The sequence below is a fragment of the Lipophrys pholis genome (genome assembly GCF_963383615.2).
Source record: "Lipophrys pholis genome assembly, chromosome: 15".
Lineage (NCBI taxonomy): Eukaryota > Metazoa > Chordata > Actinopteri > Blenniiformes > Blenniidae > Lipophrys > Lipophrys pholis.
Window position 1 is genome coordinate 28,145,893 of NC_137642.1, and position 15,486 is coordinate 28,161,378.

Consider the following 15,486-nt stretch of genomic DNA (forward strand, 5'->3'; position numbering starts at 1 on the left):
CTCTTCTCAGGATCCGCCATTAGAGCTGTGGGCTGGTGAGAACCGCTCCGATAAATTCTCTTTTTTTACCCATAAATACCTCCCTAAAACTCGCCGAGCGGCGGTAATTCCACCCGGAGCAGAGTCTAACTTGCACCCCGAACGTTTCTCCGCAGGTGGATCCGACGCCAGGATGCAGATTTTCGTGAAAACCCTCACGGGGAAAACCATAACCCTCGAGGTGTGTGAATGAGCGGCGAGACGTTCAGGGTCCGCAGGAAACCAGATTATTCCATTTAAGTTACAACTTGGAAGACATCGAGTCGCTTTTACTGCGTTAAAAAAAAATCCTACTGACGTGGCGTGGAAATTTTAAATGTTTAATGGGAGAAGGATGGTAGTTCAGACTGCAGCTAGGCGGCTAAGTCGCTAGGCCGACCAGCCGCGCCGTAAACACGTGTGTCTCTGAACGCCTCATGTCTGATTAAATTGTTCCTTATCTATGGCTCGTGTGGATTAAAGTTGTTTTTATTTTCCGAGGTGGATTAAAGCTGTTTGTCTTTCAGGTTGAGCCTTCAGACACTATCGAGAATGTCAAGGCTAAGATCCAGGACAAAGAGGGTGAGTTTGATGGTTAACTCTGTTCTGATGGGGAATTAGTGGCTTTAACGTTCCTGCACTTATACTTTTATACTCGAGTAAAGTTCTACTTTAGATGGATTGATAACTTTATTCTCATGCTGTCAATTGACGCCAGAGATGCACTGTTGAACGAAGTCTGTATGCGGGGTCAACGTTAAAACGCAAAGTACCCGGGATAATATGCTTATAGATCTCTGAGCTATAATAAACTGCCTAAAATGCAGTGCAAGAATAAATAAGTAAACAGAACACAGTATTTCCAGTCATTAACAGGACGGATGGCAGTGGGAGAGTTCTGGTTTTACTTGAACTACATTTGAATGGAGGCACAAGACTTTACCTCTACGCACACTAACCTCTCCTGAAGGTTAATTTGACGGCCACGTTCTCCTTAAACATCTCTAGAACATCTGCTGACTCTTAAATCTTAGATTTCTCCTTAAACCAGAAATGGGCTCATCAGAAATTTGAACGTCCTGGATGCTCTCTACCCTCAACCAGGAAGTTCAACGGTCTGATTTGGTCTGTTGCAGGAATCCCTCCGGACCAGCAGAGGCTGATCTTCGCCGGAAAGCAGCTGGAGGACGGACGCACGCTGTCCGACTACAACATCCAGAAGGTGAGTGTCCCAGAGGGGCTGGGTGGCGGAGCGATAAGACCTGTGTCTGATCCCCTGTCCTACTCTGTAGGAGTCCACCCTCCACTTGGTGCTGAGGCTGCGCGGGGGTGCCAAGAAGAGGAAGAAGAAGTCGTACACCACCCCCAAGAAGAACAAGCACAAGAGGAAGAAGGTCAAGCTCGCTGTGCTCAAGTACTACAAGGTACGAGGGATCGAACCGCACGTCCTTCAAATATGAAAACCTTTAAACTGAGAAGACTGAATGTCCAAACTTTACCCCCCCAGGTGGACGAGAACGGTAAGATCCACCGACTGAGGCGCGAGTGTCCGGCTGACGAGTGCGGCGCCGGCGTCTTCATGGCGAGTCACTTCGACCGGCACTACTGCGGGAAGTGCTGCCTCACGTACTGCTTCAACAAGCCTGAGGACAAGTAGACAATAAAAACTGAAGTCCCAACTGCCGTCTGTCTCTGTCTTTCTGTTAGAGGTCAAAGGTCAACAAAGCCAGCTTGTTGATCTGTTCATGTTGTCTATAAACTACAAGTAACTTTTGGTTTGGCATCGGTTTAGTTTATTCTGGTGAACTTTTCTTGAATTAAAATCTGGAGCTCAATCAATGAATGTCTTGTTGGGTTGGTAGAGTTTCTCTTATCACTGAAGGTTAAAATGATCAATATGTGGAAATCTAACGTGGCACTGAAGAGCAGCAGGCTGAAACAGCTGGGGTCAAGATCTCAGGTAATTCTCATTAAAACAGGTAAAAGTAGAGAAAACCTGGTGTATAAATCTGCTGGAGTTTAATTTTCTGAAATCAACCGGTAGGTGTAACTGCTGGTCGAAAGTCTGGGACAAAGCCCCAGGGTGTAAGTCTGAAAAAATTTAAAAATAAAAGGGCAAAAGTCTGTAAAAATATGATTGGGGGGGGTCTAGTAAACAAAGTTTACATTAAAACGAGTGCATTAACAGTGACGCCTGTCATCGAGGTTAGCAGTACCAGCAGCGGCCACCAGGTGGCACCGTGAACCCTCGGCAAATCATAACACGGTGAACGAGGACGGAGCAGTGACGTCATTGTTGGGGTATTTTCAAGATGGCGCCGGACTGTGGCCGGAGCGCCGCCGCTGAGAGCTGCTGAACTCTGCGGGGATTCGTCCACCTCCGCCCGGCGGCCAGCAGAACCGGACACCGCGGCGGGGCGGGGCGAGCAGCGTCTCTTTATCCGGGCCCGCAGAGATGGAGGTGCTGCCGCTGCCGGGGCGGCTGAGGTAGCGCTGGAGCGGGCTAATATGGTCGCCCCTTCCTCCCCGAACAAGAGAGCCTGCTGCAGCCGCTGCTGCGGAGGAGGAGCCCGGCACAACTAGGAATCCACGCCCGGGGCCGAGGCTCGCCAGGGGGACTGAGCGCTTATGGAGGCCGCGGAGGAGAACGGAGGGTCGGTTACCGTCGACCTGAACGAGAACGAAGAGGAAGCGGGAGGAGGAGCCGCACTCAAAGCCCGGAGCCGGGCGCTGCTGGCCGGTGTCGGCGGCCCGGCCCGGAGGCGCGGGGAAGCCGGTTCCGTGGAGCCGGAGCTCCACGGCGGCCTGAACGGCTTCACCGAGCCGGTGGGGCTGGAACTAGGGGGGCTGGATCTAGGAGGACCGGGTCGGGGTTCGGGGGCGATACAGGGGGCTCCCCGGGATTCCTACAGCGCTGCCCCGGGAGAGGAGGCTGCAGGCGGCGGGCGTGCCGGGAACCCGCAGCTGGGTTGTGGGGGCTCCCAGGCGGCCCTCCCGGACGCCAACATGCCTAACGGGGTCGTGGACAGTCCCGAGCGCGATCCGGGCGGTTTCTATCACCCCTCTGCCCCGGACCACAAACTGTCGGGCTGTGAGGAAGTGAAAATAGCAAACGGTGGTTTGCACATCAGGGCCTCATGTGACTCTCTAGGGGAGGATGCTGGGTGTCCAGGGGGGGATGCTGGGTGGCCAGGGGGGGATGCTGGGTGTTCAGGGGGGAATGCTGGGTGTCCAGAGGAGGATGCTGGGTGTCCAGGGGGAGATGCTGGGTGTCCAGAGGAGGATGCTGGGTGTCCAGGGGGAGATGCTGGGTGTCCAGAGGAGGATGCCGGGTGTCCAGGGGGAGATGCTGGGCGTCTAGAAGAGGATGCTGGGTGTCCAGGGGGAGATGCTGGGTGTCCAAGGGGGGATGCTGGGTGTCCAGAGGAGGATGCTGGGCGTCCAGAGGAGGATGCTGGGCGTCTAGAAGGGGATGCTGGGTGTCCAGGGTGGGATGTTGGATTTCCAGGTATGGATGCTGGGTGTCCAGGGGGGGACATCAAGCTCCTTGTCTCCATTGGTCCCTCTACAGAGGACCCCCTCACCTGGGGATCAAGTGCCAATCCCCCCTCACCCTGCCTGTCAACCCACTCTGACCCCGCCAGCGACAGCCCGCTGTCTGAGCTCGACACCCGGGAGGACGAGGAAGACGACGAGGACGGAGACTTGAGAGACCTGAGTTTACCCGTCAGGCCGCAGAGTCTGAGGACTAACCCCAACCTGACGGTGTCCCTGAGCTGCGACGCCACCCCGCTATCCCCGGATGAGGACGGGGGCTTTTACTTCGGGGTGGCCGGGTACGAGGAGGACATCCGGGTCATGCTGGAGGTGGGTCGTAGGCAGAGCGCCCCGGACAACCTACCCGACCTGAGCGACCAGGCGGACGACTCGGACCCCAAACTGATGCCAAAGAGGTTCGGCATCGCGGATTTCTTCACCAGGTAACGGCCGAGCTTCACCGCCAGGAGTGTCGGTACAAATGATCCTCTGATTTCACAGGTTTGAAGATTCATTCTGCCTCTAATGGAAACGATCTGGGGGAGAACTGATCTATGTCTGAGTCAGAGAACCCAGAGGTACTAAATGAAAACAAAAGGGTGATTCAGCGAGAACACAGAAAGGGAATAAACAGAATAAACAGAATAAACAGAAACGACCTCAGTGAAAGTCAGAAAGATGCAAAGCGACTGTTTAACATGCAGAATGACCACATTGAGAGGCGACGCTACAAAAACAAACCGACGCACCACAAAACATGGAAACGACTTCATAAAGATGCAAATATGTGGAAAACCACCAGTTTGTGAAGTAACGAGTCAAAAGGGAAAGAAATGAGCAGGTTCCTATGAGCGAACTGGACTATTGATGGGTTCAGTCGTCTCTCAGTCGGCAGGTCCGAGTCTCTGTACCGGAGCAGGTTGAGTTCACAGCTGTTCTCCAGGTGTCAGGAGCAGAACGGAGTGTCTTTGTGATTAACACCCAGAGTTTCGAACTTTTCTTTCTTTCAAAAAAAGGAAGCTTATCGTCTCGTCCTGCACTCTGAGGACAAAATAAAGTTGCACTATCGACCATATTTGACGTCTGCAGTTATTATTATAAGTATTATTATTATTTAAGTGCATTGAGAGAAAAAATTGAATTGAAACTCAAGTTTTCTATAAAAATCATCTATATTTTGTCCAAATGGCCCAGCCCGATGAGATGGTAATATGGAAGCTGTGAGGCCTAGAGGTCCGAGAGGAGGACTTGGGATCAGAAGTTTGCAGGTCCGATCCCGACTGTGGATCCCTGAGAGCGACCTTTGACCCCATCAGCTCCCTCGAGTGGACGGGACGGGACGGGCCACGTGGAAAAGGAATCCCTTCGAGGGCTTTAATAAAGTATATCTAGATGGGTCGACGTGCTAAGATGTCAGGTGGTTCTGTTCGGACTGTCGGGTCCAAAACTAGCTGGAGGGAACAGACGCTTCGGTGGACGATATTCTTGTTTCCGTGAAACATTCTGCAAGTTAAAAAAGTGTTGTTGCCCCCCCCCCCCCTCCGTTATTAAACGGGATTACCGACTAGAGAGCAGCTGGACTCGCTCTCTGTCGGGATCGACGCCGTCTGGCAGGTGCAGGAGGGATTTTCTGAGGTTTTGGCCCGGAACTGCAGCAGCTGGAGACGGAGGGAGGGAGGGAGGGAGAGAGAGGGAGGGAGGGAGAGAGAGCGAGAGAGAGAGACAGAGCGAGAGAGAGACAGACAGACAGAGAGAGAGAGAGAGAGACAGAGCGAGAGAGAGAGACAGAGAGAGAGAGAGAGAGACAGAGCGAGATAGAGAGACAGAGCGAGAGAGAGAGACAGACAGAGAGAGAGAGAGAGACAGAGAGAGAGACAGAGCGAGAGAGAGAGACAGAGCGAGAGAGAGACAGACAGAGAGAGAGAGACAGAGCGAGAGAGAGAGACAGAGAGAGAGAGAGAGAGAGAGACAGAGAGAGAGCAAGAGAGAGAGAGAGAGACAGACAGAGAGAGAGCAAGAGACAGAGAGAGAGAGACAGAGAGAGAGACAGACAGAGAGAGAGCAAGAGACAGAGAGAGAGACAGACAGAGAGAGGGAGAGACAGACAGACAGACAGAGAGAGAGAGAGCGAGAGACAGAGAGAGAGAGAGAGGCCCTGCTGGAAAAAGTCCACGCCGGCTGTTCCTGCTCTTGTCGCGGTTCTAGCAGGTTCTAGCAGGTTCCAGCAGGTTCTAGCAGGTTCTAGCAGGTTCCAGCAGGTTCTAGCAGGTTCCAGCAGGTCAGAGAGTCTCAGCAGGAACCTGGAAGCTTCACTGGAGATCAGATCATGAAACGATACGAGAGCTACAACCTGCTCATGGTGACGTCTGATTACAGCCTGAAACTTTACTTTCATTCACTCTCTTGTTCTTTCTGGATTTGTTCACTGTTAGTTAAGTTAACTGTCCCAGTAAAGAGGTTCTTCACACTTCAGTGAAGCTTCCAGGAGACCTCGACCGAGACGGAGACCCTTTGGGATCTCCGTCTCTCAGTGATTTATGGGAAATGTAAAAAGTTGTGACAACAGTGATGTTTTATTATGAAAATAGGTTATTTAAAGTCTGGAAAGACATCTATGATATACTTTTTATAAAAGGAAACTCTTCTGTCCAGAGGACCAACCAAACCAGAACAGTCCAACCTGCAGGTTCCTCAATCCTTCACAATAAAGTCCAGAAGTTTCCAGACAAACCATCAAACTGTTGATGGTTCCTGACTGACGCCATCTTGGGAAACCTGAGTGTGACGAGGAATCTCCTCCAGGAAGGTTTTGACGACGTAAAAGAGACGAACGTCAACAACTAACCTGGATCCTAAATATAGGAAATAAATATAATTCTTCCGTCACACTCGCCCATTTTTAAACTCTTGTAGTGTCTCGGAGTCGTTTCCACGAAAACGACTGAAAGACACTGAGAAGTCTTTTTGGAAACAACAGGTCACTGCGGCCATAGTAACTAGTAGTTCTGCACATGCTCAGTAGAGCCAATCAGAATAAAGTGTCCTCTGTGGTGTCCTGACTCCCAGTGAACTCCCTGGACTTGGTAGTTTTATTTTGACAGTCACTGTAATAATGTTTAGAGCTGTGTGTGTGTGTGTGTGTGTGTGTGTGTGTGTGTGTGTGTGTGTGTGTGTGTGTGTGTGTGTGTGTGTGTGTGTGTGTGTGTGTGTGTGTGTGTGTGTGTGTGTGTGTGTGTGTGTGTGCTTTCAGTACTATAACTAACAGCAGCAACAGTTTTCAGTGTTTCTGCCGTTGCCCTGGTAACGGACATCTTTTGATTGACATTTATAAAACGTTACTGGTGAGAGAACAGTTTAGTTCCATCTTAATTCTCCCCGGAGCTTCTTATGGCTTCTGGAGTCAGTTTGAACTGATTGTTGTTGAACAAAATGCTGAAGGCGGCCGTGAAGAGAGAAGCTCTTCTACGATCAGGACAGTCGACATTTCCTCTGCTCAGTTTTCACGTGATCTTCGCTCGTCTTCCTCCATCTGTTGTTTTCTCCTGGACAAACTGCTGCAGCGGCACAAACCGAGGCGCCTCACGTCTCCCCGCTGCTGCTTCTTCCTCAATCTGGTCCGGGAAGCTGGAAGTGAAACTGTCATCTGAAGCTTTGACTTGCTTCTCCGTCTCGTTTGTTCAGGAGCCTGTTTGCCAGGAAAGCCAAAGAGCCCCGAGCCGCGGCCCACAATGCAGCGGGATGGCGGCTGTTTGGGAAGACGGCGATCAGAGATGGCGAGCAGGCGAAAGAGCCAGCGTCCCCGGTGACATCACAGGTGTGTTCTCGGAAGGCGTGTGTGTGTGTGTGTGTGTGTGTGTGTGTGTGTGCGCGCGTGCGTTGCTAAGCAACGTCTGCAGCCAAGGAGGCAGATGAACAACCCCCCAAATGAACAGGCTTCACTGTTTATTTACCCCCCCAACAGTTATTCTGCCAGCAACACACACACACACACACACACACACACACACACACACACACACACACACACACACACACACACACACACACACACACACACACACACACACACACACACACACACGTTACATGTGGCGCCCCCTGCTGGTCAGACACACTGATCAGAGCCGGTGAAAGACTGCTGTTGTCTCTGCAGCCGGCAGCTGTCCTGCTATCAAATGATCATTGTGCAGAGTAAACACACACACACACACACACACACACACACACACACACACACACACACACACACACACACACACACACACACACACACACACACACACACACACACACACACAGAGCTTTGTGCTGATCAACGCCTGCTTTGTGTTTAGAAACAAACTGCTCCCTCAGTCTCCTCAGCCTTAAGTTTGCTCTCATTACCTACATACTAACATGCTCCATGTGTTTTATTTTTAAATATGTAACCTGGAAGAGTTCTTTTTGGTTTCACACTCCATGTTTGTAGTCCAGTAGCTGTGTCCTATCCTCCATGTTTGTAGTCCTGACGGTGCATTCTATCCTCCATGTTTGTAGTCCTGACGGTGCGTTCTATCCTCCATGTTTGTAGTCCTGACGCTGCGTTCTATCCTCCATGTTTGTAGTCCTGACGCTGCGTTCTATCCTCCATGTTTGTAGTCCTGACGGTGCGTTCTATCCTCCATGTTTGTAGTCCTGACGCTGCGTTCTATCCTCCATGTTTGTAGTCCTGACGCTGCGTTCTATCCTCCATGTTTGTAGTCCTGACGGTGCGTTCTATCCTCCATGTTTGTAGTCCTGACGCTGCGTTCTATCCTCTATGCTCCTCTAGCAGTGATATTCTGACAGTTTTTAATTTCAATAGTTTCCAGGCTGTGATTTGACGAACCGCAGCAGAAAGTGTCTTCCAGATGAGACCCACCCCCCCACACTGCTCCCGTCTCTGTTCAGTCTCCACAGCCGGAGCCGGAGACGGACCCCTCGTGTCCACAGCGCCCCCCGGCTGCAGGGAGGAGGAAGAACCTGGAGTTCGAGCCCCTGTCCACCACAGCGCTCATCCTGGAGGACCGGCCGTCGTGAGTAACACACGCGACGTGATGCACTGCTGAAACTCGTTAACAAGCTAATGCTAACGAGTTAACAAGCTAACGCTATGCTAATGCTAAGAGTCCATCCTGACAGGAGGACCGGAGTCCCGCTGGACCTTCCTCCGTCTCAGCCTCTGTTTGTCCCCCAGGAATCTCCCCGCCAAGTCCGTGGAGGAAACGCAGAGACACAAGCTGGAGTACGAGGAGATGGTGGCTGGCGCCAAGAGGAGAGGTACGTGGCCCCGCCGTACTCGTACGGCTTCACCTCTGGAGTGTGAAGATCTGCAGCAGGTTGAGATGTTCTGCCATGTTCCTCCGTCTGCTCAGAGCTGAAAGAAGCTCAGAGGAAGAAGAGACAGATGAAGGAGAGACATCGGCAGGAGGACATCATCTCCAACGCCATGGTGATCTGGAATACCGAGATCCTCCCACACTGGGACTCCATGTACGTCTGAACCACTGGGTTGACCTCTGACCTCTGACCTCTGAGACCAGCTTCAGCTTTGGCCTGGTTTTCAACTCTGTGTGTGTGTGTGTGTGTGTGTGTGTGTGTGTGTGTGTGTGTGTGTGTGTGTGTGTGTGTGTGTGTGTGTGTGTAGGAAGAGCACGAGGCGTGTGCGTGACCTGTGGTGGCAGGGTCTTCCTCCCAGTGTCAGAGGAAGAGTTTGGAGTCTCGCCATCGGTAACGAGCTCAACATCACCGCAGGTACCACCGCCACCGCCGAGGAGCCGACCAATCAGAGTCGTCCGTGTCCTCTGTGACCTCCTGACCTCCGTCGTGTGTTTCAGAGCTGTACGAGATCTTCCTCTCCCGGGCCAAAGAGAAGTGGAGGAGCTACAGCGAGACCAGCTCCGTCAACGACAGCGAGTCCGGTACAGAGACCCCCCCCCCCCCCATCCCTCCCCAGGACAACATGCTTCCGCTGTCCTCACGGTGGCGCTCATGTTGTTGTTGTTCTTGTTGTTTGTCGTCAGATGGAGGAGCGTCTCTGGCAGACAGAGAGTCCAGTCTGGACCTCATCAAACTGGACATTTCCAGAACTTTCCCCTCACTCTTCATCTTCCAGAAGGTAACGCTGCTCCTCCTCCTCCTCGTCTCACTCTGCCCTCCTCCTTCTCTCACTCTGCCCTCCTCCTCCTCCTCTCCTCCTCTCACTCTGCCCTGTTCCTCCTCCTCTCACTCTGCCCTCCTCCTCCTCCTCCCACTGCCCTCCTCCTCTTCCTCCTCATCTCACTCTGCCCTCCTCCTCCTCCTCTTCCTCTCCTCCTCTCACTGCCCTCCTCCTCTCCTCCTCTCACGCTGCCCTCCTCCTCCTCTCCTCCTCTCACTCTGCCCTCCTCCTCCTCCTCCTCTCCTCCTCTCACTCTGCCCTCCTCCTCCTCCTCCTCTCCTCCTCTCACTCTGCCCTCCTCCTCCTCCTCCTCTCCTCCTCTCACTCTGCCCTGTTCCTCCTTCTCTCACTCTGCCCTCCTCCTCCTCCTCCTCCTCTCACTCTGCCCTGTTCCTCCTCCTCTCACTCTGCCCTCCTCCTCTTCCTCCTCCTCTCACTCTGCCTTCCTCCTCCTCCTCTCACTGCCCTCCTCTCACTCTGCCCCCCCCCCCCCCCCCCACAGGGAGGACCGTACCACGACCTCCTCCACAGCGTGTTGGGAGCGTACACCTGCTACAGACCAGACATCGGCTACGTGAGTTTTTAACCCGTCGCTCTATTGAAAGTTACTTTAGTGAAGTAACTTTATTAAGGTTCCTTTAGTAAAGTTACTTTACACTGGTGGAAGAAACGGAGAGTGACCAAAGTGCTGGTGTGTCTCAGGTGCAGGGCATGTCCTTCATCGCTGCCGTCCTCATCCTCAACCTGGAGGAGGCCGAAGCCTTCATCACGTTCGCTAACCTGCTGAACAAACCCTGTCAGATGGCGTTTTTCAGAGTCGACCACGAGCTGGTAGTGAGACCTTTCTGCTCCTCGCTCACTCCTCTCTCACATCACTATTCTCTCACATCACTCCTCACTCACATCACTATTCTCTCACATCACTCCTCTCACTCACATTACTATTCTCTCACTCACATCACTCCTCACTCACATCACTCCTCACTCACATCACTCCTCTCTCACATCACTCCTCTCACATCACTATTCTCTCACTCACATCACTCCTCTCTCACATCACTCCTCTCTCACATCACTCCTCTCACTCACATCACTCCTCTCACTCACATCACTCCTCTCTCACATCACTCCTCTCACATCACTATTCTCTCACATCACTCCTCTCACTCACATCACTCCTCTCACATCACTCCTCACTCACATCACTATTCTCTCACATCACTCCTCTCACTCACATTACTATTCTCTCACTCACATCACTCCTCACTCACATCACTCCTCACTCACATCACTCCTCTCACATCACTATTCTCTCACTCACATCACTCCTCTCTCACATCACTCCTCTCTCACATCACTCCTCTCTCACATCACTCCTCTCTCACATCACTCCTCTCACATCACTATTCTCTCACATCACTCCTCTCTCACATCACTCCTCTCACTCACATCACTCCTCTCACTCACATTACTCCTCTCTCACATCACTCCTCACTCACATCACTCCTCTCTCACATCACTCCTCACTCACATCACTATTCTCTCACTCACATCACTCCTGTCTCACTCCTCAGATGTTGAAGTATTTCGCTGCCTTTGAGATTTTCTTCGAGGAGAATCTTCCTCGTCTCTTCAGCCACTTCCAGACCAACAACTTGACCCCTGACCTCTACCTGATCGACTGGTGAGTGAAGGCAGCCCCCCCCCCCCTCCTCCGCCCCCCCACAGTGTGTATTACCTGACAGTGTGTTTGTGTGTTTCAGGATCTTCACCCTGTACAGTAAGTCTCTGCCGCTGGACGTGGCGTGCCGGGTGTGGGACGTCTTCTGCCGGGACGGCGAGGAGAGCCTGTTCCGGACGGGACTGGGCGTCCTGCGTCTCTTCCAGGACGTCCTGCTGCAGATGGACTTCATCCACATCGCCCAGTTCCTCACGCGGCTGCCCGACGACCTGCAGGCGCACACGCTCTTCAACGCCATGGCCAACACCCACATGATCAGCAGGAACCGCCGCTGGGCTCAGGTCGGCTTCCAGAGCGGCGCAACACACACTCACATCCAGTTCTAGAGCGGCACAACACACACACATCCATTTAACAACTTTCACTCTATTTTTGACCGAAAACCAGAGAAAAAAAAACATAAAAACTTTTTATCACTTTGATCTGAAACCAGATTTAGGTTAAATTATTTATAATCTAAATCCAGAGCAGTCCTGGTGAATTCAGTCAATAAGATTAAAAAACTGTTTAAGTTGAACTAATAAAACTAAATAACATTTGTTTAAAAGTGTACAAATGTAGTATTAAATCTATTACATTAACTTTCAGACTATATAATCCTGGTGAATTTAATCTAAAATAAGATTTAAAAAACGGGCGTCAGTCTGTCGGTTCCAGAACGCAGCCGGCTGATTGTGTTTCACGCCCCCTTGTGGCTGCAGGTGTTTACTGCGCTGATGAAGGACGGCTGCAGAGAGGCGGAGAAGAGCAGCAGCAGCCCGGCGCTCAGGAGCTAGCGCTCGGGAGCTAGCGCTCGGGAACTAGCGCTCGGGAACTAGCGCTCGGGAACTAGCGCTCGGGAACTAGCGCTCGCTCCGGTCGGCGGTGCAAAAAGGAGCTTCTACATGAACTCATGACCTTTAACCTTTAACCTTCGTATCGGCAGTTTTTTTTTTTTTTCTTTTTTCTTAATGTCTGCTGGTGGATAAACTCCCAACGTTCAAACACGTCGAGAAAAGTTCTGGTCTGGTGGTTCTAACCTGAGAACCAGGACCCTGTGGGGGGGGTGGGTGGGGGGGGTCCTGGTCAGGTCAGATCAGATCAGGTCAAAGGTCAATAGTTGACGTGTTGAATTATCCTCAAGTTTACTGGACTGAGGAAGGGCCAGAGCAATAACAGCCCCGTGGGGGTGGGTGGGGGTGGGGGGGGTTGGGGGTGGGTGGGGTGGGGGGGATCATCAGTGTTAGACTCATTTCATAATGTGATCCGGCTCTGGTCGGTCCTGATCCTCCGGAGCAGTGAAGAAGGAGCAGTATTGAAATATCTACACTCCCTCTCAGCACTTTATACACACACACACACACACACACACACACACACACACACACACACACACACACACACACACACACACACACACACAGCAGTAAACTCATCACGGTGGAAGGTAACCGACGTTTGTTTTCATCACCTGAAACTCGGTTTAAAGTCGAATTCTTCGTCTCATTTCGATAAACACTCCACCTTCGTGTTTTTCTTTTTCTTTCACCGGTTCACCACTAGATGGCGCTAAAGCTCACACTCTGATCATTTTCCATGTTTTGACATTAACACACAAACATGTAGGAATTCAAATCCAGATTATTTTCCTCCTGAGTTTTGTTGTTTTCTTGGTGCAGACTCACCACTAGGTGGCAGTAACGCCTCACACACTCGATGTCTTTGATTTATATCAAACAAAATGAAGAATTTTCTTCTTTTTGTTTTTACAAAGTGTGCTGCACTCTTCCGACGCGCCACCAGATGGCACTAAATCCTTAAACACTAGAGTTTTAAATATTTTAAGTGCATTTTGATTCATCAGAAAAGACAAATGGACTTGTTGCAGTTCTCTTCCTCACCACTAGATGACACTAGATTTATAAAAACACTCTAGATTAATAAAAACACTGTTAAAGTAACTTCTAACCAAATAAACCAGAAAATAAAAATGTGACCCATGGGTTCAGTGTTTGCTGTGGTGCAGTCCTCCATCTCGCCACTAGGTGGCTTTTATTTTGTTTTTTCTGTTTCAGGTGTAAAAACAAACTGAAGTTTTCCCGGTGAGTTTCTCTGCGTCTCGTCACTTTTTCACTAAAAACTAAAACCTCGCGAACGTTTAACTGAGGAAGTGTTTCTGGAATCAACTCCACCAAAATGTGAATCGAAGCACAGAGAGAGAGAGGGGGGGGGGGGGGGGGGGAGAGGGGGGGAGGGGGGAGAGATGGGGGAGAGAGAGAGAGAGAGGGGGGGGAGAGAGAGAGGGGGGAGAGAGAGAGGGGGGGGAGGGGAGAGATGGGGGAGGGGGAGAGATGGGGGAGGGGGGGGAGAGAGGGGGAGAGAGAGAGGGGGAGAGAGAGAGGGGTGGGAGGGGAGAGATGGGGGAGGGGGAGAGATGGGGGGGGGAGAGAGAGAGAGAGAGGGGGGGAGAGAGGGGAGAGATGGGAGAGGGGGGGGGAGAGGAGAGAGAGAGAGAGGGGGGGAGAGATGGGAGAGAGGGGGGGAGAGAGAGAGAGAGGGGAGGAGAGAGAGAGAGGGGGGTAGAGATGGGAGAGAGGGGGGGGAGAGAGAGAGGGGGGAGAGAGAGGGGGGGAGGGGAGAGATGGGGGAGGGGGGGGAGAGAGAGAGGGGGGGAGAGAGGGGGAGAGAGAGAGGGGGAGAGAGAGGGGGGGGGAGGGGAGAGATGGGGGAGGGGGAGAGATGGGGGGGGGAGAGAGAGAGAGAGGGGGGGAGAGAGGGGGAGAGAGAGAGGGGGAGAGAGAGAGGGGGGGGAGGGGAGAGATGGGGGAGGGGGAGAGATGGGGGGGGAGAGAGAGAGAGAGGGGGGGGAGAGAGGGGAGAGATGGGAGAGGGGGGGAGAGGAGAGAGAGAGAGAGGGGGGGAGAGATGGGAGAGAGGGGGGGGGGGGGAGAAGTTCATCAACCTGTGGAAGACGTTAAACTGAAGCACTTTTCTTTTCCAACAGGAACTTAATGTACTCGAGGAAGTAAAGTTCCTCCAGGTTTTACTTTGTTAAACTTTAATCTGATTCAGCTCCGGAACTTTTAGTGTGAAAACCGACTTTCATCACGTCTGTGAGACTTTTTAAAAAATGTCTGTTTCTTCACCTCATGTGCCAAAAACGCTTCCGGAGCCGTTTCAGCTAAATTCCTCATTTCACCTGGAACCAGAAGTATTAGACCCAAATATACACACTGTGTACTATTACAGGTTTTTGGGTTTAAAATGTCGGAAAGACGTGAAAATGGTGCGAAGCAAAAGTTGGAATTATTCCAGTTTCAGACTCAAAGTGAATGAAAAATAATCCAAATAATTCCCTGTAATCCAGCAGAGCCACTTTGGGTGCTCGGACCCCAGTTAAGACAGGACAGAGGACAGGACAGAGGACAGGACAGAGGGCAGAGGACAGGACTGAGGACAGAGGACAGGACAGAGGACAGGACAGAGGGCAGAGGACAGGACAGAGGACAGGACTGAGGTCAGAGGTCAGGACTGAGGACAGGACTGAGGACATGACAGAGGGCAGAGGACAGGACAGAGGACAGGACTGAGGTCAGGACTGAGGACAGGACTGAGGACATGACAGAGGACTGAGGACAGGACAGAGGACATGACAGAGGACTGAGGACAGAACCCTGAGGGACACCTACAGTCATTTCTATTGTTTTTGAATCTCATAATGTGTCGTGTATTTTCTCTTTCTGTCTTTGAAACATGAATTCATTTACGTTGAAAATCCACTAGATCATCTTAAGCCCCGCCCCCCCGCCCCCCGACCCGCTCCCCCCCCGATATTTGAAGACTTTAGCTGCTCCTGCTGATTATTAATGCTCGTTGGGTTAAACTGAATCTGCAGGAACATGTGAGGAACCCAGGATTGAACCCTGAGGAACTCCAGGTACTTTGACTTTTAACACTAATTACTTTTCTATTTACTTTATCAAATATTTCAGGTTTTCTCACTTTATTTCACAACAACTACTTTCTGAAAACT

General features: G+C 51.6%; 2 protein-coding genes across 2 annotated transcripts; both read left to right on the forward strand.

Moving 5' to 3' along the window:
* Window positions 1-1,701, forward strand: rps27a (ribosomal protein S27a). Its single transcript, XM_080481069.1, has 6 exons — window positions 1-35; window positions 156-220; window positions 546-600; window positions 1,155-1,240; window positions 1,311-1,442; window positions 1,526-1,701. The coding sequence occupies exons 2-6, from the start codon at window positions 173-175 to the stop codon at window positions 1,673-1,675; spliced, it is 471 nt and encodes a 156-aa protein (XP_080337195.1). The 5' UTR covers window positions 1-35; window positions 156-172; the 3' UTR covers window positions 1,676-1,701.
* Window positions 1,702-3,449: 1,748 nt separating this feature from the next.
* LOC308121068 (TBC1 domain family member 12-like) lies at window positions 3,450-12,455 on the forward strand. The gene is made up of 13 exons (XM_080482125.1): window positions 3,450-3,998; window positions 7,237-7,369; window positions 8,485-8,609; window positions 8,771-8,853; window positions 8,949-9,066; window positions 9,221-9,327; window positions 9,411-9,494; window positions 9,597-9,691; window positions 10,236-10,307; window positions 10,436-10,564; window positions 11,308-11,417; window positions 11,497-11,755; window positions 12,176-12,455. The coding sequence occupies exons 1-13, from the start codon at window positions 3,529-3,531 to the stop codon at window positions 12,248-12,250; spliced, it is 1,860 nt and encodes a 619-aa protein (XP_080338251.1). The 5' UTR covers window positions 3,450-3,528; the 3' UTR covers window positions 12,251-12,455.
* The last annotated feature ends 3,031 nt before the right edge of the window (window positions 12,456-15,486 follow it).

Bases quoted from the DNA above. Each gene is read 5' to 3' on its own strand.
- rps27a (XM_080481069.1), top strand. From the start codon at position 173: ATGCAGATTTTCGTGAAAACCCTCACGGGGAAAACCATAACCCTCGAG. The intron at 601-1,154 runs GTGAGTTTGATG...GGTCTGTTGCAG, and splicing joins TAAGATCCAGGACAAAGAGG to GAATCCCTCCGGACCAGCAG. The intron at 1,443-1,525 runs GTACGAGGGATC...TTACCCCCCCAG, and splicing joins CTGTGCTCAAGTACTACAAG to GTGGACGAGAACGGTAAGAT.
- LOC308121068 (XM_080482125.1), top strand. From the start codon at position 3,529: ATGGATGCTGGGTGTCCAGGGGGGGACATCAAGCTCCTTGTCTCCATT. The intron at 8,610-8,770 runs GTGAGTAACACA...TTTGTCCCCCAG, and splicing joins ATCCTGGAGGACCGGCCGTC to GAATCTCCCCGCCAAGTCCG. The intron at 11,418-11,496 runs GTGAGTGAAGGC...TGTGTGTTTCAG, and splicing joins GACCTCTACCTGATCGACTG to GATCTTCACCCTGTACAGTA.